This window comes from Eleutherodactylus coqui, chromosome 1 (genome assembly GCF_035609145.1).
Source record: "Eleutherodactylus coqui strain aEleCoq1 chromosome 1, aEleCoq1.hap1, whole genome shotgun sequence".
Classification (NCBI taxonomy): domain Eukaryota; kingdom Metazoa; phylum Chordata; class Amphibia; order Anura; family Eleutherodactylidae; genus Eleutherodactylus; species Eleutherodactylus coqui.
This window is the reverse complement of record NC_089837.1, coordinates 389853718-389877375: the sequence shown is the minus strand read 5'-3', so window position 1 is coordinate 389877375 and position 23658 is coordinate 389853718. Positions and strand designations below refer to the sequence as shown.

The 23658-nt window shown below is 43.0% G+C and overlaps 1 protein-coding gene across 1 annotated transcript; it reads right to left on the bottom strand.

The window, feature by feature from the left end:
* Positions 1–142: 142 nt before the first annotated feature.
* Positions 143–2867, bottom strand: LOC136579677 (uncharacterized). Its single transcript, XM_066579735.1, has 4 exons — positions 2462–2867; positions 2207–2310; positions 1968–2114; positions 143–1260 (listed from the first exon to the last, which is right to left on the bottom strand). The coding sequence occupies exons 1-4, from the start codon at positions 2549–2551 to the stop codon at positions 366–368; spliced, it is 1236 nt and encodes a 411-aa protein (XP_066435832.1). The 5' UTR covers positions 2552–2867; the 3' UTR covers positions 143–365.
* Positions 2868–23658: the final 20791 nt, after the last annotated feature.

Below are 23658 nucleotides of genomic sequence, written 5' to 3'. Positions count from 1 at the left end.
AGTGAAGGAGAAAGTTAGTTGTATTCAAGTAGTGGTAATTGGTATGTGCGCTGAAAAAAAGTAGACGGCTCAACTAATGCTATGTTTATTTTGCACAAAATAAAAAACCATCATTGTCTAACCAATTCCGTTTCTTTACAATGCAGATTATATGTTTTGTGCGCCGGAAAAATTTGGAGAACAATCTTTTTTGTGAAATATTAAAACATTTTATTATGAAAACTGTTTAACACAATTTTATTGAAGTTTTTAAATTAAAGGTGGAGGAGTGTCCTTTTGTGCCTTCAATAAAATACGTATTTCTCTACGCAGTTTGGTTTCCGCTTCCTTCTGGGGCTGGGCGCCGGGGGAGGGTCACACTGCAGTTAGGGCTGCACACCACCGACACAGGAGAACTGCCATGGCACGGTGCCTTCGTGACTAAGGAAATAGTCAGTGAAGAGTTCGCGTACCTGCACTGCAGTAGCAGGCGTCCTACCTCCCCCCCAGTTGATGACCGTGTCAAAGGCAGGATCAAGTTCTTCGACATCTACCTCTGGGCGATAGTCCCGGAGGTAGTTGTGAAGAACACAACATGCCTTGACAAGGTCATCAACTGTGTTAGGGTCTACTAACAGTGTAGTCCCTAGAACTCTCCACTGACTCACCATAATCCCGAAGGCACACTCAACCACACGACGTGCCCGGCTCAGCCTATAATTAAAAATCCTTTTCCGGGCATTCAGTCCTCTCCGCGGGTATGGGCGCAACAGGTTTGGCATCAACGGGAAAGCCTCATCCGATACCATCACAAAGGGGACTGGATGTGTGGTTCCCGGGAAAGGTTGTGGGGCTGGGAGCGTGACGCCATCTCGGAGAATTTGCATCCCAATCTGTGATGTTCGCAGCACCCGAGAATCCCCAGTGCTGCCATAGGCGCCGACGTCGATGCAAACAAATTTGCTATGTGCATCAGCCACGGCCATCAGGACAATTGAAAAAAATTTTTTGTAATTGAAGAATTTGGAGCCTGAGTGGGCTGGCTGAAGCACACGCACATGTTTGCCGTCGACGGCGCCTATGCAGTTAGGAAATTTGGCAACATCTTGAAAGCCTGCTGCAACACAGTGCCAAGTGTCCTCGGTAGGTGAAGGCATCACGATGGGCTGCAACTTCTGCCAGATGGCGCTGCATGTGCACCTCACAATTTCGGTGATGGTTGATTTACCAACACGAAATTGGAGATGCAGGGATGCATAGCTCTCTCCTGTGGCCAAGAAGCTGAAAAGAAGCAGAGAAGAGAAAAAAAAATTAGTACACAATGAAGACTTGCATTACATCAACACTTCTATGTATGCAGTATTCAGATATTGTTCTCAACACGAAATAGATCGGAGAATGCAGAAGAATTCGTGTGAAGGAAATAAGATTTGCAATTGAAAGGTATACATGGGATGTGGGGGGGGGGGGGGCGTGAAATTCTCACTATCCATTCCACACATGGTTCAGATTTCCATTCTCCCCATCCCAAACAAAAGGGGAGGGAGAATGAGAAAATGAAAACATGTTCCTGCTACACTCAGAAAGGTAACTTGGTCCCGTTCACTGCCGGTGCACAAAAAAGGTTGCCCAAGTTTGCTGGTCTGGTAAGTTCAACAATGTAGCTTCTGACAATGTCAATGAAGTCAACCAGCCACAAGATGATGCTGTTCTAATGCCACGCACGGGCAAATAAAGACCCACCCGTCCCGGTGAGATCGGGGTAGCCGTGCAGGTGTCATGATGGGCGTGGTGCTAATAACAGGGGTGCTTGATAGCCCAGCTGTGAAAAAGCAGTGTGACATAATGCTATAGCATTACGTCCTACTACCGGAGCAATCAGTGCATAAAAAAAGGTACCGCGCAAAAATCACAGAACCAAAAAAAAAAAAAGGAAAAACAAAAAAAAAAAAAATAACTACAGTGACACAATAAGAAATGTAACTTACCGAAGGGTGATGAGCAGCCTTTCTTCTGCAGTGATCGCCTTCCTCATCTGCGTGTCCTGGTAGGTCAGATCCCGGCGCACCAGCTCCAGAAGGCGGTCAAAGGCCTCCAGAGGCAGGCGACAAAATGAGACGAACTTCTCAGGATGGCTGCAGAGAGAAAGAGAAAGGGAGAGCGGGCTAAAATTAATAACAATTCAGAGTGCAACATCAAACCTATTCCCATGCAACACTTCACTTACTTTTTAAGATCGTGGTAGAGGCTCGCAAAATGGCCCTTCGTCCCCCTCTCGGTTAGTAGGGGATGAACCCAGAAACGTCTCTGACGCCGGGAAGCACGATCAGTCTGAAGAAGAATAAGCACATGAATTTTTAAAGCACATTAACATGAATTAAAGCACATGAATTTAAAGCACATGACTGCAATTACACTCTAGTCCGCAGTGCATAAACAAACAACAAGGAAACTAAGCACACAATGACCACAAATCGCTCACCTTTTCAGATTGTTCTCTATCCATCATAAGCACAAATGTAATCAGTCTGCGTCGGTATGCGCGGCTCAGACGGACTGTTGCTCGGTCCATGTCTGCAGAGAAAATGGCCACAAATACAAAGCTCTTCCTACCCTATGCAGAAATGGGTGGGATCGATGACCTCACAGGAAACAGTTTTTTTAAGAATCTGCACCTAGTAAAATACGCAGGCAAATCTGCAAGAAAAACCGCGCCTCTCCAAAAATAACCGCTGCGGTTTTTTCCGCAACAAAGGGCCTGCGGATTTACCGGCGGCAGAACCGCAGATAAATACGCGGTCAAAAACGCGTCTTAATTGGGCCATTGCATGCGGATTTGCCGCAGAAACGGAAAGGTTGCGGCAAATCCGCAGCGGCAAAACCGCGAACTTTCAGCAACAAATCCGCCCTGTGTGAATCCAGCCTAATACTCGAACGAGTATCAAGCTCGGACGAGTATGCTCGCTCATCTCTATTAAGGACTAGAGATGAGCGAACACCAAAATGTTCGGGTGTTCGTTATTCGTAACGAACTTCCCGTGATGCTCGAGGGTTCGTTTCGAACAACGAACCCCATTGAAGTCAATGGGCGACCGGAACATTTTTGTATTTCGCCGATGCTCGCTAAGGTTTTCATGTGTGAAAATCTGGGCAATTCAGGAAAGTGATGGGAATGACACAGTGACGGATAGGGCAGGCGAGGGGCTACATGGTGGGCTGCATCTCAAGTTCACAGGTCCCACTATTAAGCCACAATAGCGGCAAGAGTGCCCCCCCCCCCCCCCCACTGTCAGCATAAAGATCGTCCTCCTCTGGCACAGCTGTAACAGCTGTAGCAGAGAAGAACGATGTTTGCCCATTGAATTCAATGGAACCGGCAATACAGCCGACTCCACTGAATGCAATGGGCTGCCGGCGATCGCAGGATGAATGGTCGGAAAGGGGTTAAATATATAACCCCTTTCCTGCAATTCATCCAGAAATGTGTTACACTAAAAATATATACCGGCGTATAAGGCGACAGGGCGTATAAGACGACCCCCCAACTGTCACCTTATACGCCGGTAATACAGTGGAGCAAAGAATAAAAAGCATTACTTACGTTTTTAGATGATCTGCGCCGCTCCTGCAGGCTGTCACTCCCTCCTGGTCCACGGCAGACAAGCTTTCTCCACGAAAGACTTTAAATCCCTGCCTCCAGAAGCACATGTGCCTTCAGCCAATCACAGCCAATGACAATGATGTCATTGAATGGCTGTGATTGGCTGTGTTTCTGGAGGCGGGGATTTCAAGCCTTGAAATCCCCGCCTCCAGAAACACAGCCAATCACAGCCATTCAATGACATCATTGTCATTGGCTGTGATTGGCTGAAGGCACATGTGCTTCTGGAGGCAGGGATTTAAAGTCTTTCGTGGAGAAAGCTTGTCTGCCGTGGACCAGGAGGGAGTGACAGCCTGCAGGAGCGCCGCAGATCATCTAAAAACGTAAGTAATGCTTTTTATTCTTTGCTCCACTGTATTACCGGCGTATAAGGTGACAGTTGGGGGGTCGTCTTATACGCCCCGTCGCCTTATACGCCGGTATATATTTTTAGTGTAACACATTTCTGGATGAATTGCAGGAAAGGGGTTATATATTTAACCCCTTTCCGACCATTCATCCTGCGATCGCCGGCAGCCCATTGCATTCAGTGGAGTCGGCTGTATTGCCGGTTCCATTGAATTCAATGGGCAAACATCGTTCTTCTCTGCTACAGCTGTTACAGCTGTGCCAGAGAAGAAGGATTTGTCTTCTATATGTTCTCAATGGGGTCAGCGCTGCTGCCGCTGGCCCCATTGAGCGCATATAGAATGCATCCATAGCGAGCAGCGGGAGGGGCAGATTTCAATACTCGGGTGACACCTTATCTCCCCAGCCACTCACAGCAGGGGGGTGGTATAGGGCTTAAACGTTGCAGGGGGAAGTTGTAATGCCTTCCCTGTCTTTATATTGGCCAAAAAAAAGCGCTAACGTCTCAGGGAAGAAAGTTTAATTTACCAGAACACCGCATGGTGTTCGTTACGAATAACGAACATCCCGAACACCCTAATATTCGCACGAATAGCAAGCTCGGACGAACGCGTTCGCTCATCTCTATTAAGGACCTATCCTCAGTGAAGGTCATCAATACTTGATCAGTATGGGTCTACCTCCCAGGACCCCTGATATTCAGCTGATGTGAAAGAGCTTGCTTGATGCTGTTCATGTGTATACACAATTGTATTTGTGGTGGACCCTCATGTTCAGGTGTAAATAAGTGATGAAGCATGGATCCACAAAATGAGAAAAATAACTTTTTACTCAGCAGCTCTTTTAGTTACTGCGCAGAAAGCAGCGCTACAATCACAGCACAATTTTAATATAAATATTAAAATATTTTTAACATTTTTTTAAAATATAAAATAAATAACTTAGAGCTGAGGAGAGGATATGACAGCAGCACTGAGTCAACAAACTGGATTCACGAGCCTTGTGATTTGAACTACAGAAACTGAGGCCAAGAAATGACCCCAGCTTTATGTAAATACGGTAGCACATCCAGGATGCTACATTTAGTACCAGGTAATAAGAGCAGGCTATTCATCATATATGACCAAATGCATTTATAATCTTATTCATAAAAATAATGGGGCAAATTTATCACTAAAACTAGAGCAGACAGGGAGACTGTTGTGGCTTGTCGGTCACAACAATGTCATGGTATGTTAACCACGTTGCAGAAGGAGACTGGTCACTCTGCTCCTATACAGGTTGCTGGTATTTCCCTCAGAGACCCCGACCTCTGGGAGAGGTTTTATTAGTTGTGGTTTCTTCTCTGGTCTACCTATCAGCAGGTAGGGAGGGCTTTATATTCCTAACCCTCCCTTAGCACATTGCTGTTTATTTTCAGTTCAGTTGTTTGAGGTGCTTGGAGCGGTGCCCAAGTCCTCCTGGAGTTAGCAGTACATCTATCAGTTAAGTTGCGGTTCAAGTTACTATAGTTCGGTGTTCTCCCTTACCCTCTGTTAGGGTCAGGTAGCAGGCCGAAAGGCGTTCAGCAAGTTTGCACTTTTCAGAGCGGTCTATCTGCTTTCAGGTAGGGACCTTTTCCCGATTGCTAGCGGGCTCAGTTTTCCCATTTGTCCTGTTCCTACACACCATGCCTGTCTGTTCCAGGCATGGTGTGCATTGCACACAGGGCGGACATGACAGTGATACTGAGCCAAATTTATCCCAATGGCACATACTGTATGACAAATTTGTATTATGCTATACATGTCAGACACTTTTCTCTTTCTTATTTCACCTTTTAGCTTACTTTACACCATTACTTCCCCCACAAAAATGGTGCATGATGATAACCAATTTGGCTCATGTTAAGACTCCTCTTAGCCACACCAATTTTTTTAGACACTTTTTGAAAGCTAGTAAGACGAAAAATGTTGTGCATGACACGTATGGCACTTTTTGGCGCAATTTGTGACACATTTTGTTTTGCAAATCTCCCCGATGTGTGTAGTTGCATGTACAGTATATCCTTCCTATACCTATGTACCTATCTTCACAGAATCATTCCTCTATTTAGCAAGGAGCCTGGTGACAACATTAACAGCTAAAAAGGGTTAATAATTAGAATAACAATAACAAGCATTTTTGTTAATAATGGTGTTATTAATGAGATTTTTATGAAAGGCAGAATTCTCAAGTATAATTATGAAAATTGATCTTTTGCATTTACCTTATTCTTTGAAATCAGATAAATGATTTAACTACATGTATTATTTCTGATAAATATTCAAGAGTGCATTTAAACAAGGCTTCACATTCTCTTCTTTCTCATAGACCTCCCATTTAAATAAATGTGTAATTACTCCACTTTTCTGCCAGCCACTAGTTTAGATTAGCTGTCTAACCTGTACAGTGTAGATGTTTGCTATATGCATTTTTAATGGCTTATTATCATCCAGTGAAGTCGATATTTCTGACTTTCTTGAAGACTGATACACGATTTAAGCCTTGCAATTTGTCAAACATATGCTGAAGTCCAAGATGTGAGTAAACCTGATATAAACAGGATTTTTAAGCTTGAGAGAAGTGTACACCGTTTCCATAATACCAGTGATAATGCCGCGTTATATTGATGGTAACAGTGAACCATTGACTGGGAAGAAGCTATAGGAGTGTAGAGGTAACAGTTGCTTCCATGCCTCGTTACCTGGAGGGTCCCACAACCCCTCTTTCATATAAGCAGACATCCAGTATGTAGGGCGCCTAGGTGTTTCAAGTTTCACATAATGTATTTAACCCCTTCCCGCCACAGGACGTGGATACACTTACGTCCTGTGGATAGCGCAAGATCAGGAGAGATTTGGCAGCGGGAGCCGGCCTCCTGCTGCAACAGTGGGGGTGCATTGGGACAGTGACCCCACTGTTAACTCCTTCCATGCCGCAACCTATGTAGGTCGCGACATGTACAGGGTTCACAGAGGAAGAGCGCTCCCTCTGTGATGTCATCGGACTCTCGCGATGAAATCGCAGAGAGCCCTATGGGTTGCCATGGCAACAGGATGCCAGATACAGGTGTCCTGCATTGCCATTGCCTATGATCGCTGTAACAAGCGATAAGGCATTGCAGGACAGAAGTCCTGCAATGCTTTATCATAGCAATCATTGATGTGATTGTACAAGTCCCCTACATGGGCAACCCATTCCCCATTTTTTATTTTAATGCACAGGGAAATGGTTGTACAGAGTTCTTACAATTCAGACAGCTCTTTTAAGGTCCCTTGACACAGGATGGCTGTCGGACACATTAGCATCCGACAGCCATCCCAGCAACTATTGTCCCTGTGCTTTTACACAGGCGTTATAGTCCTTTTGTGAATGGAGACAGAGTGGGCTGGGTATTATTTCTGGCCAACCCACCTCCATTGACAACAAATAGGCAGTTGCTCAATGATTGAGTGATTCCCGTACACACGGCCCGACAGTCGCTTGGTTTTTAGGTGAGCTTAAAACTAAGCGACTGTGACAAATGAGTGTTTTGTCACCCAGTGCCCTGTCTACGACACTTTGTACACAGGATGACTGTCACCTAAATGTACTGTTTTCAAGCGATAATTTACCCAGTGTAAGGGAGCCTTTACACTGGTGAAAAAATTGGGGGGTTTTCTAGTGCTGTGAGTAAAAACACATAGTTATGAAACCAATGAATTTCAATGGTTTCATTCTCATTTGCAATGTTTTCACTCCTGCGATGCTGCGTTAAAAAAAAATTTTAAATCGCAGCATGCTTATTGTTTTTGCGATATTGCGGCAGCAGTGCCGTCCCCATTGAAAACATAAGGAGAACATTGTGATCTTCTGCCACTGTTGTGACAGCAGCATCTCTGCGGGGAGTTCCCTCATCACTGAACACTGTGACAGCAGTGACTGGGTGTTCAGTGATGAGGGGACTCCCCAGGGATATGAAGGAATCCCCTGCTAGTGCTGTCACAGTAGTTGCAGGAGATTGCGATATTCTCCCATTGCTTTCAATGGGGCTGGCGCTGCTGCCACCCAATGAAAGCAATGGGAAAGGGATTCCCCACAGTGATGAAAGGCTGTTTTCACATGAAAACGCCTTGCATCTTGGGGTTTTTAGAAGGTTTGCAAGAGCGTTATCGGGCTGTGAATCACGGCCCAATATAACTCTTGCCAGTGTGCAGGAGCCCTAAAGGTACCTTTAGACTGCTTTTTCATACGCCAGCTTAACTAACTGCTCTGCATGGCTTTGAGCAGCTTTGTCTCCTCTGGCAGTACTTCTGTGCAGGAGATGAAAACCTATAGCAGCTTTGAGCTAGGGTAGGTTTTTGCTATAATCTATACCAATTTCTACAGTACATTATAGTAAATGCCCTCTTTTTGCAAAGGAGGAGGGGCGCAGGTCAAATGCAAAAATAGTTACAGTTTCTGCCCATGTTTTGGAGTTTTGGATGTCAAAATTCAGGCCTCCAGAGCTTAAAAAATAGGTTCAATCGTCACTAATACACAACTACCAGCTACTACAATCACTGTTCAGCATTATTCTCACAAAAGATATCATACACCTCATGCAGCTGCTAGATGCTACCATACTGTGTAGAGTGCAGGCAGGTGGGCTATCCATCAGAGCTCTGTCGAGCAATGCTCCAACCCTTAGCAATGTATAGTATATTCGTTAAAAGCTACATAATTACTTTACCTATATATTAAAATATTTATAATGTTAAAAGTACACTTTGAGATTTGTCGTTGGGGAAGCTGAATGAGAATAAATTCATAGTGCTTTCTTAGAATAAAGACTTTAGCAAGTTACTTCATGACCATAAGAGTGCATTTACACAAGGGAGATTTCCATTTTCTAGGGATTTTGATGTGGATCTGCAGCATCAGCACACCCTAAAAGTAATATCAAGCTAGAAAGGAAAATTCAATGAAATAAAAAAAATCATAATTATTGATGAAAGTAATGTTCTGAAACCCTTATACAGTATAGTTATTGTAAAAAAAAGAAAGCAATTAGAGATGAGCGAGCGTACTCGCTAAGGCAAACTACTCGAGTGAGTAGTGCCTTATGCAAGTACCTGCCCGCTCGTCTCTTAAGATTCGGGTGCCGACGGGGAGCGGCGGGGGAGAGTGGGGAGGAACGGGGGGGGGGGGGGGGGAGATCTCTCTCTCACTCTCTCCCCCCGCTCCCCCTGCTCACTCCCCCCGACACCCGAATCTTTAGAGACGAGCGGACAGGTACTCGAATAAGGCACTACTCGCTTGAGTAGTTTGCCTTAGTGAGTACGCTCGCTCATCTCTAAAAGCAATCCCCTAGAAGGAGTTGCAAGAATCAAATGAAACTTTCTATTTGTGATTGTAACATTGATATAAGTAAGTGGTTATAATATCACAGCAGAAGATAATTTATTGCAGAAAACTGAATACTTAAAGGGAGGCTCCAGTACCCTGTTATACCGCCTCTAGCTTGTATACAAGATGTGATACGGGCGGGAATGGATGCTCTGATACCCTGTTGGGCTGCCTCTGGCTTGGATACAAGATGTGATACAGAAGGGCATGGAGGCATACAGGATCTGTATGGTATCCTGTGGCATATCAGTCCACATTTGCTGTCACCAAGCCTCTAGATCATGCAAACTTGTAGGCTGTCAAAGTTGGCATCCCAGATGGTTGCATACATGTTCTATTGGTGATAAATCCGGTGACTGGGCAGCCATGGTAGTGTGACAATGTTATGGAGACATTCCTGTGACACCCTTGCTGTGTGCGTCTGAGCATTATCCTGCTGGAAAATGCCTCTTGGAAGCCACCATGAGAGGAACACATGTGCCTGCCAGGTGTCCTGAACATATCATTGGGCTGTCATTGTCCTTCATACCACTACTAGAGGTGACCAACTGTCATATGCGATGGCTCCACAGCACGGGCAGTGTGCCGAAGGCAAGATTGAGGAGATCGCCCCAAGGTCTCCAGACACAAACATGGCCATCGTCAGTGCCAAAACTAACCTGGATTCATTGCTGAAGACAACCCGCTTCTACTCTATAGTAATCCAGTTTCATTGTTCATTACACCACTGCAAACAGAGGCAATGATGGGTGTGTATCAGAGGCAGTATATGTAATGGGCAATGTGAGACCAAATGTTCTTCCGCCAAGCGCTGAAAATGGTTCCGACAGACACTGAGGCCTGTAACGATGGCGCCACCTGTCTCTGGATGGCGGACAACAAAACAGTTGGAGTTGCTTGTGCTTGTCAGAAAACAAAGGTTGTGTGAGACAGCCCTTAATGTACATATACACTTTAAGCCAATATACTTCACATGTATCAGTTGCAAAATTGTTTACCAGTTGTTCTCTCACTGTTAACAACACCCTTGTTACATTCTAATAGTTATACCTTAGTAATTATGCAACAAATCAGGTTTTGGGTACATTTAAATAAAGATGCAAAGGTTTGTAAAAATTATTCATCGCATGCAACAAATTTAAAATTTTTGCAATTTCTTGGGGCTTCTTCAGATGACCACGATTCAGTGTCATAATCACGGCCCCCAAATCTGATGAAACGAGACCATTGATTTCAATTGTTACATTTTAGCTAGCGTGATTCTTGCTCAATATTACTACGTGCGAGAAAAGATGGGACTTGCCCTATCTTAATCACATGTAGTTTTTCTATTTCTGTGGATTTGACTTCTTTCTGGTTTATGAGTGGTCTGACCTGACTGAAGGTTTTCTGCAAAGCTAGATTTTGCACACATCTTAATAATTCGGGGCACATTTGCAGCACAAGGAAAATAGACAAAAAATATAGTCATATTCATATCTGCTCTAAACAACTGTATGTAAGAGTTTCTATAAATGTATCCTATTGTGTTTTGCACAATATCAATAATATTTCTATTCCATAAAGCCCCTATTATATTTTACACTTTACATTGTATGCACTGGTATATTACTGTTACTGCTATTGTGAAGAGGGTAAGTTACACCAGAGATAAATATTTATCCACTTTTGATTATGGGCTTTGGCTTTATCCACTATTGACTGTATCCACTTTGAAGAATTTTATTAACTTCATTGTCAATGATCTGTGCAGGAAAATAGAGCTATTCATCAGGCCAGTAAAGTGTGTACCAAGGACATCACTTTGTGGCATCCATTACCTAGTTACTACTGTGCATAAGGCCCGTTATTTCAGCAAACTTAAAATAAATCCAACATAAAGAAAAGTGTATTTAGCATAATAAATGATTTTCATAAAGCAAATATTACATATTTTTCGCAATCATATTGAGCAGCTTTAACAAAGGATTTGTACCTGATCAACTCTACAGCCCATTCATTTCAATACAGCAAATAAACATTGTTTACAACTGCAATGAGCCTTGATTTCCTTCATTTTTTTTGTACATCAGGGTATTTACCCTTAGGGCTCCTGCAGACGAGTGTAGGCGCAGATACGCTCGTGATAGTGTGATGTAATAGCACTGTGAAGGGAGCGCTGTCGCGAGTGTATCCATGCATTTTAATGGTTTTTTTGGTGCTACAGGGTCCGTTTACACCAAACGATACGTCATTTAGAAACTGAACAGCGAACAAGAAAAGAACGAGTTCAGAGCTGGATCGTGGGAATCCGAAACATAATCATTCCGTGTAACAGCGCCTTTAGTAGCGATCTCAGTAATTATTTATTTACTTAAATAAATCCAGACTCATCACACAAATTACCTTCTTCTTGACTTCCAAAAAATCAATGATTTGGGCAGTGTACTGAAATTAATGGGTTGTAGTCTATTTTGTACATTTCTATTCCTATTAGGGTAGGGTCTCAAATAACAGATGCCTCGTGGATGAGATGCAACTGGAATATGACCAAGAGTTAAGGCCCATTTACACGCAGGAATTATCGCCCAAAATGCATTCAAACGAGCGAAAGTGAGTGATAAGTGTTACATGAAAACACAAAGCCACTATTTGTTCACATGTTGTGTATCACTTAGTTTCAGCCTGCATAAAAATAGTCATTTGTTCGTTTGCTTGTCATTAGTTTTAAATACCAAATATACTCGAGTATAAGCCTAGTTTTTTAGCACATTTTTTTATGCTGAAAAAGCCCCCCTCGGCTTATATGCGAGTGAGGTAAAAAAAAAACAAAAACAACACAATATTCACTTCCCAGCCGGTGTGCCCAGCGCGATGGTCTCCCCAGCGGTGCGGCAAGCAGCTTGAGAATTCTCTCCGCTGTCATCTCCCTGCTCGGCTTTGAATTCCCCCGCTGTCAGCGCTGTGTAAGTAAGCACTGTGATTAGATCAAGTTCCAGCCAATCACAACCGGCGCTCGATTATTCACAGCCATACAGTGAATGAAAACACTGAATGGCTGTGATTAGTTCATCGAGCGCCGGTTGTGATTGGCTGGTGCTCAATCCAATCACAGTGCTTACTTACACAGCACTGACGGTGGGGAATTCAAAGCCGAGCAGGGAAATGATAGCAGGGAAAATTCTCAAGCAGCTTGCCACACTGCCGGGAGACCATCGCGCCGGGGACACAGACGCTGGCTGGGAGGTGAGTATTGCATTTTTTTTAAACCTAGTATATACTCAAGTATAGCTAGGCTTATACCCGAGTCAATAAGTTTTCCCAGTTTTTGTGGTAAAACTTATTGACTCGGCTTATACTCAGGTCGGCTAATACTCGAGTATAATGGTAGTTTAAAATAATTCAGTTGTTCAAACGACTTGAGGGGAGGGAGCAGAAAAACGGAACTCCCACAACAGATGTGAGACCAGCCTTAAATCAGCAACATATGTCACTGTCTGCCTAAACTGTGTCATTGTAACTCTGTTGGTTCTCAGATCTGGAATCCAGGGAGAGAGGCAGCCATAGTCGGATATAAGCAGAGTACAGTACACAAGATTGGAGATCAGGTGTAGTTAGATATAAGCAGGGATTGGACATCAGTCATAGTCAGATATGAGCAAAGTTCGGTTCACAGTGTTGGATTTCAGAATTGAAAACCAGAACTGAACAAGCCAGAATAGTCTGGCACACGAAATCCATGACTGAGAATTTACAATTGTGATTGGCAACAGAGCAGGTGAGTTCATAATTAATCTCAGAATGCACAAAGCACATAGCTATATAAGGGTCAGACCAACAAGGCTTTAGATATCATAATGGTCAAGGCTGTAAGCAGCAATGGGGAAGAGATCAGTTCCTGACAGTTATATGTTATAGCCTTCTATTGGAAGTATTCATCATGGAATGTTCTTGGATGTACATATACCATAACTGTATGTTTTTTTCAGATCCTTGTAATGCTACTGTTTGAGCATAATGGAATATTGCTATAGTCAAGGCCTAATGTGTTATATTTGTCCCTGTCCTTCTAAGTTACATTTTGCAACTTTCTAATTTATGGCAGTCTAATAAAACATTTTGAAGATCCTTCTTATGTTTTTCATATATGTGACAAATTAGCTGTATTAATCATGAGCATAGTAGCAAATCTAGCCTTCAAAGGCACAACTGGGGAATTTGCATCCATGCAGCTGCACCTTTCATCCAAATTCAAGTCGAAAGTCACAGAAATGTAACACTTTTCTTTTTTATCTTTTCTTTTTTTCTTACTTAGCTCACAAAATTATTCAATACCAACCATTAACCCAGATGATTCATCACATTTGAACTTAGTGGCAATGCGCATAATTATGCTTAATATCACACACATTTTGTCACCTACTTCTTCCTCAGTGAACGTGGTGCTGCCTAGAAAATCCAAAAATAATCTTGAGTTTATTGTGCAAGATAGTATTGTGTATGAAGTTATGAATATGGTTATTTGCTTAGAGAGGTTTGTGGAATTCTTAAAAAATGTCTTTACAGTAATGCTCTGACTCCAAAATTGCTCACTTTTCTTTTAGTGTGTTAATACACTCTTTGTCAAAAAGATCAAGCACCTAGAAGAAGTTGTAATTTTGCTGCAAAATTCAGCATGCAGTTACATCTCAGGCACAGATGTAAATTATTAGAGCTGTGGTGTGATTAGATGAGCTGTCTTGCCACCTTTGGTCCTAAAACTGGTTCTACCCTTGGCCTATAAAAAGGCCCTCAGTGACTCCTTTTTCAACTTGTGTAGAGCTTGTTGACCACTAGACGCCTCTACAATACAATTTAAGAGATTTTGCCCAGTTAACAGAGTTTGAGAGAAGGTGGATTATTGGAATGCGAGAAGCTGGATGGTTGTATCAGTGAACTGCCCTTGACCTGGGCCATTTTGACCAGACTGTTGGGAGAATGGATGCATGAGGGCACACACACAAGGCAACTGGGCCCAGGACGTCCTCAACAGACCACCACTATAGAGGATTGTCTGATCATCCAACAAGCATGAGCAACTCCAACTGTTTTGTTGTCTGCCATACAGAGACATGTGGCACCATCGTTACAAGCCTCTGTATCTGTCTGAACCATTTCCAAGTGTTTGACTGAAGGACATTTGGTCTCATAGCACCCATTACATTTACTGCCTTTGACACCCACCATCGGTTTAATTCCAGTTGTGCTGGGAATGATAAAACTGGACTATGGAGTGGAACTAGGTTGTCTTCAGTGATGAATCCAGGTTTAGTTTGGGTATGGATGATAGCCATGTTCTTGTCTGGGGGTGAGCTCCTCGATCCTGCCTTGGCTGTGGAGCGGCACACTTCCCCCACTGCTAGTGTGATGGTCTGGGGGGCCATCACATACAACAGTCAGTTAGTAGTGGTATGAGGGACAAGGACAGCTCAGCTTTACCTTCAGGACATCCTGCCATATGTGTTGCTTCTTATGGTAGGGCTTCCAAGAGCCAATGTCAGGCAGGATATTGCTTGGTTGCACACAGCAAGGGGGTCACAGGAATGCCTCCTCAATACTGGTATACTTCTGTGGCCTGTCTGGTCACCAGATTTATCACCAATAGAACATGTATGGGACCATCTGGGATGCCAACTTCGACAGCCTACGAGTTTGCACATTCTAGAGGTTCACTTACAGCAAATGTGGACCGATACGCTGCATGATACCATCCGGAACCTGTATGCTTTCATGCCCACTTGTATCCGAGCTAGAGGTGGCCCAACAGGGTACTAGAGCCTCCATGCACACCCATATCACATCTTGTATCCAATCCAGAGGTGGTTAAACAGGGTACTAAAGCCTCGGTGTCCACCCATATCGCATCTTTCCTCCAAGCTAGAGGCGGTACAACAGAGTAGTGAAGCCTCCATGCCCGCCCGTATCACATCTTGTATCCAGGCTAGAGGCAGTATAATAGGGTACTAAAGTCTCAATGCCTGCCGGTTTCACATCTTGTATCCAAGCTAGAGGCGGTACAACAGGGTACTGGAACCTCCATGCCCTCCTGTATCACATATTGCATCCAAGCTAGACGCAGTCCATCAGGGTACTAGAGCCTCCTTTCAAGTGTTCAATTTTCCACAATAAATTATGCTTTTGCTCTGATATTGTAGTCAATTACTTATATGAATATGAAAATAACACAGAAAGTTAATTTCATTTCGACAACTTCTTCTAGGTGCTTAATATTTTTTGACAATGAGTGTATATTTAAGATTAAGATCCTAAATCTGGTATTAACCCCTTAGTGACCAAGCCTGTTTGCGCCTTAATGACCAGGCCAAATTTTGGAAATCTGACATGTGTCACTTTAACAAAGAATAACTCTGTAAAGGTTTTGTATATCCAAGTGATTCTGACATTGTTTTTTCGCCACATATCGTACTTCATTTAGGTGGTACAAATAGACCGATAGAAGTTGAGTATATTTAGTAAAAGTACCAAAATGGCAAAAATTTTGAAAAAATGTTATTTTTTCACATTTTCAACTGCAATAACTCAAATATGTGCAACCATATCTGTTTACTTTATTCTGGATGCACATTTGAAAAACTTTAGTTTTTTTTAACCATTTAGGAGACATACAAATTTAACATTGATTATCAGTAGAGATGAGCGAACACGTTCGGCCCCGCCCCTTTTTCGCCCGAACACCGAACTTTGCGAACACCTCGGTGTTCGGGCGAAAAAGTTCGGGGGCCGCCGTGGCAGCGCGGGGGGGTGCGGCGGGGAGTGGGGGGGAGAGGGAGAGAGAGAGGGCTCCCCCCTGTTCCCCGCTACTGCCGCCCGCGCCGCCGCGCATCTCCCCGCCCCCCGGCGGCACCCGGACACTTACGCGCGAACACTGCAGTGTTCGCTAAAGCCGGTGTCCGGGTGCGGATGTGTCCGTAACGGACACGTTCGCTCATCTCTAATTATCAGCATTTTGAGGAATACTTTTTTTCCTACACCAAGCCAAGATTCCAAAGGCTCATAGGTGTCAGAATGATAGATGCCCCACAAATGACCCCATTTTAAAAAATACACCCCTTAATTTATTCACTGAGGAGGAGAAAAAAAACATTTTATATTTTTGCAAATATGTCATTTTAAAGACAGTTTTTTTATAGTGCACATGAAAATGAGGATTTGCACCCCAAAATGCATACCCCTGTTTGTCCTGTATTCAGAAAGATGTTCATTGTGACCCTAATCTTATGTCCATATACACAACAGGGCCCAAACCGAAAGGAGCAGCCGATGTTTTTCAGTACAGACATTTGAGCAGCCAAAACGATGGAGAAACACCCACAAATGACCCCATTTTGAAAACTAGACCCCTTAAGAAATTCATCAAGGGGTGTACTGAGTATTTTGACTCCACAGTTTTTGAATCAATTTAAGCAAAGAGGAAGGAAAAAAATTACGATTTTTGTTTTTTTAGCAATTGGGTCATTTAAAAAACTATTTTTTCTGTACAGCACACATATGAATGAAGACTTTTACTCCAAAATGGATACCCCTGTTTGTCCTGTGTTTAGAGACATACCCATTGTGGCCCTAATATTATGTCCATTATGTGGCCCAAACTGAACAGAGCATCAAGCTTCAACTGTCTTTTAACTTTTAAATGATCGCCATTATCCATTGGATAAAGGTGATCATGTAATCGGAGACTACTCACCGCGACCCTCAGTCACTGCTCCGGGCTCTATCCAGGAGCAAGGATATTTTAAATTTCCTGGGCCCTCCCCAGCTTCTGCGCTTGCATCTGCCATTTTGGCGCCGGAGGCCTTAGGTAAATAATTTCACCTCCCCTGATGGATCAGATTCATGATGGGAGGTGAAACTTCAACATCTTTTTACTTTTACATGATCGTCGTTATGCTTCGATAACAGCGATCATGTGACCAAGGTCCGTGTACCGCAGCCCCCTGTGAAATCTCCAGACTCTCGGCTACGTTTGGTAGCCAGGAGAGGGCAGATTTCAAATTACCCCAGCAATCCATGGCTTTTGTGCATGCGTCCACCATCTTGGATACACCCAGGGGCCTTGGGTACGTGATTTCATCTCCCCTCATAGATATGATCCGCGAGGGGAGATGAAACAAACTTTTTTTTCTTCACTCTTTTTTTTGTTACTTTTACATGATTGCTGTAATCCATTCGATAACAGTGATAATGTGGGGGGAAACCACATACAGCAGTTCCCGGTGACAACTCCCTGCTTTCGGCTACTCATACTAGACTGGAGCAGGGAGTTTTTTACATTCTCCGCCCCCCCTCCCCGGGCTTCTGCACATGCATGTGATGTAATAGCATCTGGTGCGCATGTGCAAAAGACCTGCGTCAGGTTTTGGAGAACCAGAACACTGTGGGACATTAGAGAGGATGGGGGTGAGTATCCACTGCTCCCCTTACGGATCTGATCTGTAAGCGGAGCTGAAACTAACTGTATTTTACTCTGCATTGACTTTAATGCGATAGCTGGTATCACGTCACCAGGGGGGGCCTTCTCGCAGCCCCCCATGACAGGACCAGGTTGTCAGCTACCTCCAGTAACCGACAGAATGGAGCTGTCACGTCCACAGCCTGCAGGGCTTTAATCCCCACAGCAAGGGTGTTTTTATGGCTCTGGGGATTAAAGCCCAGCAAAGCAGGACGTAGAAAGTATTTAGGGTGGTCACTTAGGGGTTAAAGGTAACCTGTTTTGACCTTTGAGCCCTATAAACTACGTTATGGGACTCAAGGGCGGGAGAACAGGCAGTCCAGGGAGTGGCGTTTGATACTCGCTGGGCGACCTGTCCCAGCTCTGTTTCCCTGTGAAGTTGCTGCGCACAAACCCAGTGTGACTCTTTTCAACCCACTCTGTGTACACGTTCTCCCATTCACTCCTATGACAGAGTGTGCTGAAAACAGTCACGCCGTAGCAACTTCAAAGGGACACAGCGCTGGATTGAGGCGACTGGTGGGTATCAAGCACCGTTTCCTGGACTCCCCATTTCCCCAAATTTGAGGTCTACAATTGAGGTCCCCCACATTTGAGGTCATGATAGGTTACTTTTAAATGACTAGAAATGTGTAGTCATCAAGTTTAATAATGAAATAGAATCCATTTTTGGAGACACTACCCCTAAGGGCTCTTTTCCATGAGCGGATATACAGCAACAGCGTTTTTACGTTTTTATGCCTGCTCTATATAAGCGCCTGACAGGTCACTTTTCCGCGATCACTGCCAGCGTTCTCTCATCCATTCACATGACCACGAGCATCGTTTATAGCGAAAAAATATGCCGCATCCCGGAAAATCTTCGCTCTGCCAGAAACCTTGGGATACCTTTCAATGCCTATATAGAGGCCCCTGTAAGCTTTTCTCATCGTTGGATGCTGCAAAAATGCCTCCCCCTCCCTTCTCTTTCCCTGCTCCCATTGAAGTCTATGGGACCCGCTGGCATATATTGGCCAAAAGATAGCTTCAGAACTATCTTTTGGCTGAGTGTATATGCGCTGGCCACATATATGTTCTATTTTTCATTCTGCCGGCGTATTTATGTGGTGTATATGTGAACGGCTGCATTGAAGGCTAATGCTTCACATGGGTAGCGTATCTACGCCCGGAGGCGGGAAAACACGGAATATATACGCTTGTGGTAATAAAGCCTTATAGAGTATAAGATTACAATTGAAAATGTTCTGTGGTTGTCCCATACTCTATCTACTGTTTAATATCTACTAAACGACTTTAATACTCAGTTTACTAGTAACATAGTAGTAAAATAGTATATTAGGCTGAATGAAGACAATGTCCATGTAGTTCATCCTCTTTCATCCTTGTTGGTCCAAAGGAAGGTGAAAAAAAAAACAAGCAGCCACTTAGCTCATTTGGAGGAAAAAAATTCCTTCCTGACTCCATAATGGCAGCCAGAATAATCCCTGGATCAACATTTAGGATCATCAACCCCGCTGGTCACCTAATGTCTCTATCTTGTAATATCGTAGCACTCTAGAAAGACATCTACTACCCTCTGAAACTCCTGTATTGATTTTGCCATCACCACGTCCTCAGGCAGAGAGTTCCACAGTCTCACTGCTCTTACAGTAAAGAACCCCTTTCTATGTTGGTGATGAAACCTGCTTTCTTCTAAACGTAGCAGATGCTCTCTTGTTACCGAAACAGTCCTGGGTCTAAACAGATCATGGGAGAGATCCTTGTATTGTCCCCTAATGTATTTATACATAGCTATTTGATCGCCTCTTAACGGTTTTTTTTCCCAGGGTGAATAATCCTAATTTTGATAGCCTTTCTGGGTATTCCAGTCCTCTCATTCCGTTTATTAATTTTGTTGCCCTTCTTTGAACCCCATCAAGCACTGCAACATCTTTCCTGAGCACCGGTGTCCAGAACTGTACACAGTATTCCATGTGAGGCCTGACAAGTGCCTTATTTAGAGTGGAAGAATTATGTTCTCGTCTCTCGCCCCTATACCTCTTTTAATGCACCCCAAGACTATAGTATTTCCATTACCTTGCATTACATTACCACTCCATATACCCACTGTTGCCCTTAGCAACTTAATAGTCCTAAGCAGTAGTGGTGCAAAAAAGCTATTGGATATGTAATTAAACAGGAAATTGAAATAAAAATAATCATCACTTTTATTTATTTAGCGCATGGGTATTACAGAGCACTTTACATCACATGATACTAGGTTCTGTACCCATTGGGACTTATCTATAGCCACCTATCTATATGTTTTTGAAATGTATACAGACAGACTAACAGCCTCAGATAGATGGCGGAAGTGGTATAAGTACAGTACAGATTACCAATTAGGTGCCCTAGATCAATCAGTAACCAGTCAGTACACAATAATTCAGCAGGTGCACACTATACGCCCTATATATAATGAAGGGAAGTCGCTATAAACAGATAATAGAAATGCTAGTGCACCGAGTATTTGTCTGAATTATGCACCATTTACACGTAATGATTATCGCTCAAAATTCATTCAAACGAACAAATTTGAGTGATAATCGTTCAGTGTAAATGCACAAAAAAACAAATCACTCACTTTTCGTTCACAGTTTGTTAAGTTGACTTTCCAGTGAGCTTAAAAACCATTAATGTATCTCTAGCTTCTCATCCTGTGCAAATGCTCCCCGCTTAGCACTTCCCATAGGAAGTGAAGCACTGAGCGAGAAGCCTGCAATCCAGCGGTGAAGTCTTTCTGTGTAAAAGCTCTGTACGAGTGCTGACGACCTTAGCAGTGATGTCAGCGATCATGCAATTTTTTCCCCAATTGTTGGCTAGTGTAAAAGGGCCATTAGGCAGCAGCTACGCGGGTCTGTAGAGCTGCTTGGTAATAAAATGCACTCTTTGTGGGCCTATGTGTTTTTCCATCATCCGGATATTATATATATATATATATTTATTTGTTTTCATTTAAATACCGCCCTGTTTTCCGTATATATGTTTAAGGACTTATGTCTCTATGGTTGCCTATGATTGTCTATGTATATTGCATGAATATGATGTTTTTATTCACTTTTGTATATTCTGCGCACATATATCTCCCAAATGGCCCATTTGCATGTGGTTTGGTATAATGCCTCTTGCCCACGCAGTGCAGCGCATGACCCACCGGCAGTGCGGGGTGATGGGCCAGTGGAAGTATAGAGCAACGACCGACTTCCATTGACTACAATGGAAGCCGGACGTGCGTATTCCCGCGCCAATTAGAGCATGCCGCGGTTTCATCCACGCTGCGCAATTCCACAGTATGAACATTAAGCTATTAGGTTCTATAGAACCAAATAGCTGCTGGAGAATGCAGCGGATTTCCGCCGTGTAAAACGCGGCAGAAGTCTGGTCATGGGTATTAGCCCTAAAAGGTAGACATTTGCTTTATGAGTATGCTTGACAAAAACCTGTTATGGTTAAAACGTTGCACATGTTCTAGAGAATAAACACACCTCATATTTGGAGCAACATTTGCAGTGCTGCGGTCTTCCTCATTTTTGCATGTTTTTTTCAACATTCCACTTTATCATAAGTTTATATTTGGCTTCCAGGCACACACATCTTCAAAAATTCAATATGTCATGCCATATATTAAAATAAAGATTATGCTATATTGTGGCTGGAAGAAGCGGTCATAGTGTTCTGGGCCAAATGGAGAAGATAGGAGAGAGAACGACTCCAATCACAGAAGACATCACCTGTTAGTCAATGAATGTAACTGTGTATTCTGCCTGTGCCTATGTCTGATCTGTGCTGTTCTTTCCTAAATCTTCCATGACCCTGAATTAAATTTTAAAAATAATATCCATCCAGGGTCTTTTAAGACAACCCTCAACAACTTACAACTCCCTCATGCACCCCTCACAACTTGGGACCAAGTAGATCTCAAGACCCTCCAAAGTTACAAAAGTACCCTCTGTCTCAGGTTGCTCACTCCTAATATAAAGTGTAGTAACTAAGGAAGCCTTTCTGGCTGCTCTATCATGTTCTGTTTCTGAAGTCAAATCATTTAAAGACCAATTGCACCTGGAAATAAATAAACTGTGGGAAAGTCAGCAGTGGATGATGAACATAAGTAGATTAGTAGCCAATTCATGTTTTTAAATATGTAGCGTGTTGTGTTATTATGTGTAATAACTCCCATCAGCTGAGTGAGTAAATATTACTACAGAAAACAAAACATCTAACGTGTTTTGTACGCCCCACAGTTTGCATTTGTTTTTGTGAAAATACCATTCTCAGCTCCAGCTCATGTAAATGATTTGTGTGCATCTTTTAATTAAGGGTGTGAAGGATGTGATTGCAATCAAAGCCTCTTCCCTGCACCTACATGAAGGTCAACGTGTCTGGGGAGACTTAGCTTCCTTTTAGATCTTCAGCAAGCTCATTCACAATCAACAATCAACTTGCTCATGAAGTGCTGAAGAAATGCCTTGGGCAAAAAATCCGTACCATGTACACAGAACATAAAATGATAAACATTAACAAGTATATTCTGGGCAAAACAATGGCGTACTGGTCAGAAGCCAATGTATAACAAAACTGTAGGTTTCAAAAGAGTCTCTTTGAGTCTGTTTCTTGGTATAATTATTCAGGGTTGAGAGGAACAAGATCTGGAGGGCTGTAAAAAGCAACACAATGAACTTGACAGACAGCCAGATTCCTGTTCTCAGTCAGTTTAGGGTTACTATAATCTCATTATTATGCTTGAAAGACGGCAAGTAATAGAATCTCAGGTACCTGTTCTGCCTTTACTCAGCCGCATCTTCGCTTTTATGCCGATTTCCCTTGATTACATGAACTAGTGAGCTCAGTTTTCAACCACTTATCCTACAGAAATAATCATCTGATCAGCCCTACATGGTTCTCACTGCAGTCAATGGTTTTATTGGGTCAAGCGGTAAATTAACCCTTTACACTGTACCCTTGTGGATATCTTGCTTCTTGTAAAACAATTTCTCTGATCCACATTGTTAACTTCCACTGAAGAAAGATGTTTAACTCACCGGAGAAAGAGGTCCTATACATACAGTACCTACTTCATTAGCACAATGCTGCAATGTTACATTTTTTCCTTTGATGAAGAAGATAGAAATTCTATTGGCTTTCTCATATTCTAATACAGGAGTGTCAAACGTTTTCTTCAGGGTACGCCCAAATTCACAATAATTTTATTTTTGGAACATTTTCTCAAATTGTAGCAATAAGCGTTGGATCTACACATTGAGGTAAATTACTGCAAATCGTTAATTGCAAAAATTCCACCGCAATATTATAGCAATTTAATATGAAGTCTAAATATAAAAACAAAATGATAACCTGAAGTGCCTGCTACAGGAACCTCATAAGAGTGACAGCTAGAGGATCGCCAAATGCAGTGGCTGCTACAGGACCCAAAAATAGGGATCATGAAAAAGTACTTTCAGCTACACTATCTCTGATTGGGAGAATGGAACCACTGTCAGTGTAAAGTACAGTCAGTGCAGATGAGCTGTGGATGTCACTCAACGGCCAAAAAAGGTGGAAAATAACACTTCACTTATAGGCAAACATATATGAAGCCAATTCATTTCATTCAAATACTTTTCAGCTGAAATACACATACAGAATGCTTTATGTCAACTCTACGAAAAGTAAATCATGTTTGTTAGAGTGGTTTTCTGGCTATTTTTATTGATGACCTATCCTCAAGATAGGTCAATCATTAGTTGGTAGGCTGGGT

Coding starts and splice junctions, on each gene's coding strand:
- LOC136579677 (XM_066579735.1), bottom strand. CDS start 2,551: ATGGACCGAGCAACAGTCCGTCTGAGCCGCGCATACCGACGCAGACTG. Junction 2,311..2,461: donor ATAGAGAACAATCTGAAAAG/GTGAGCGATTTG, acceptor ATTCTTCTTCAG/ACTGATCGTGCTTCCCGGCG. Junction 1,261..1,967: donor AGGCTGCTCATCACCCTTCG/GTAAGTTACATT, acceptor GCTTCTTTTCAG/CTTCTTGGCCACAGGAGAGA.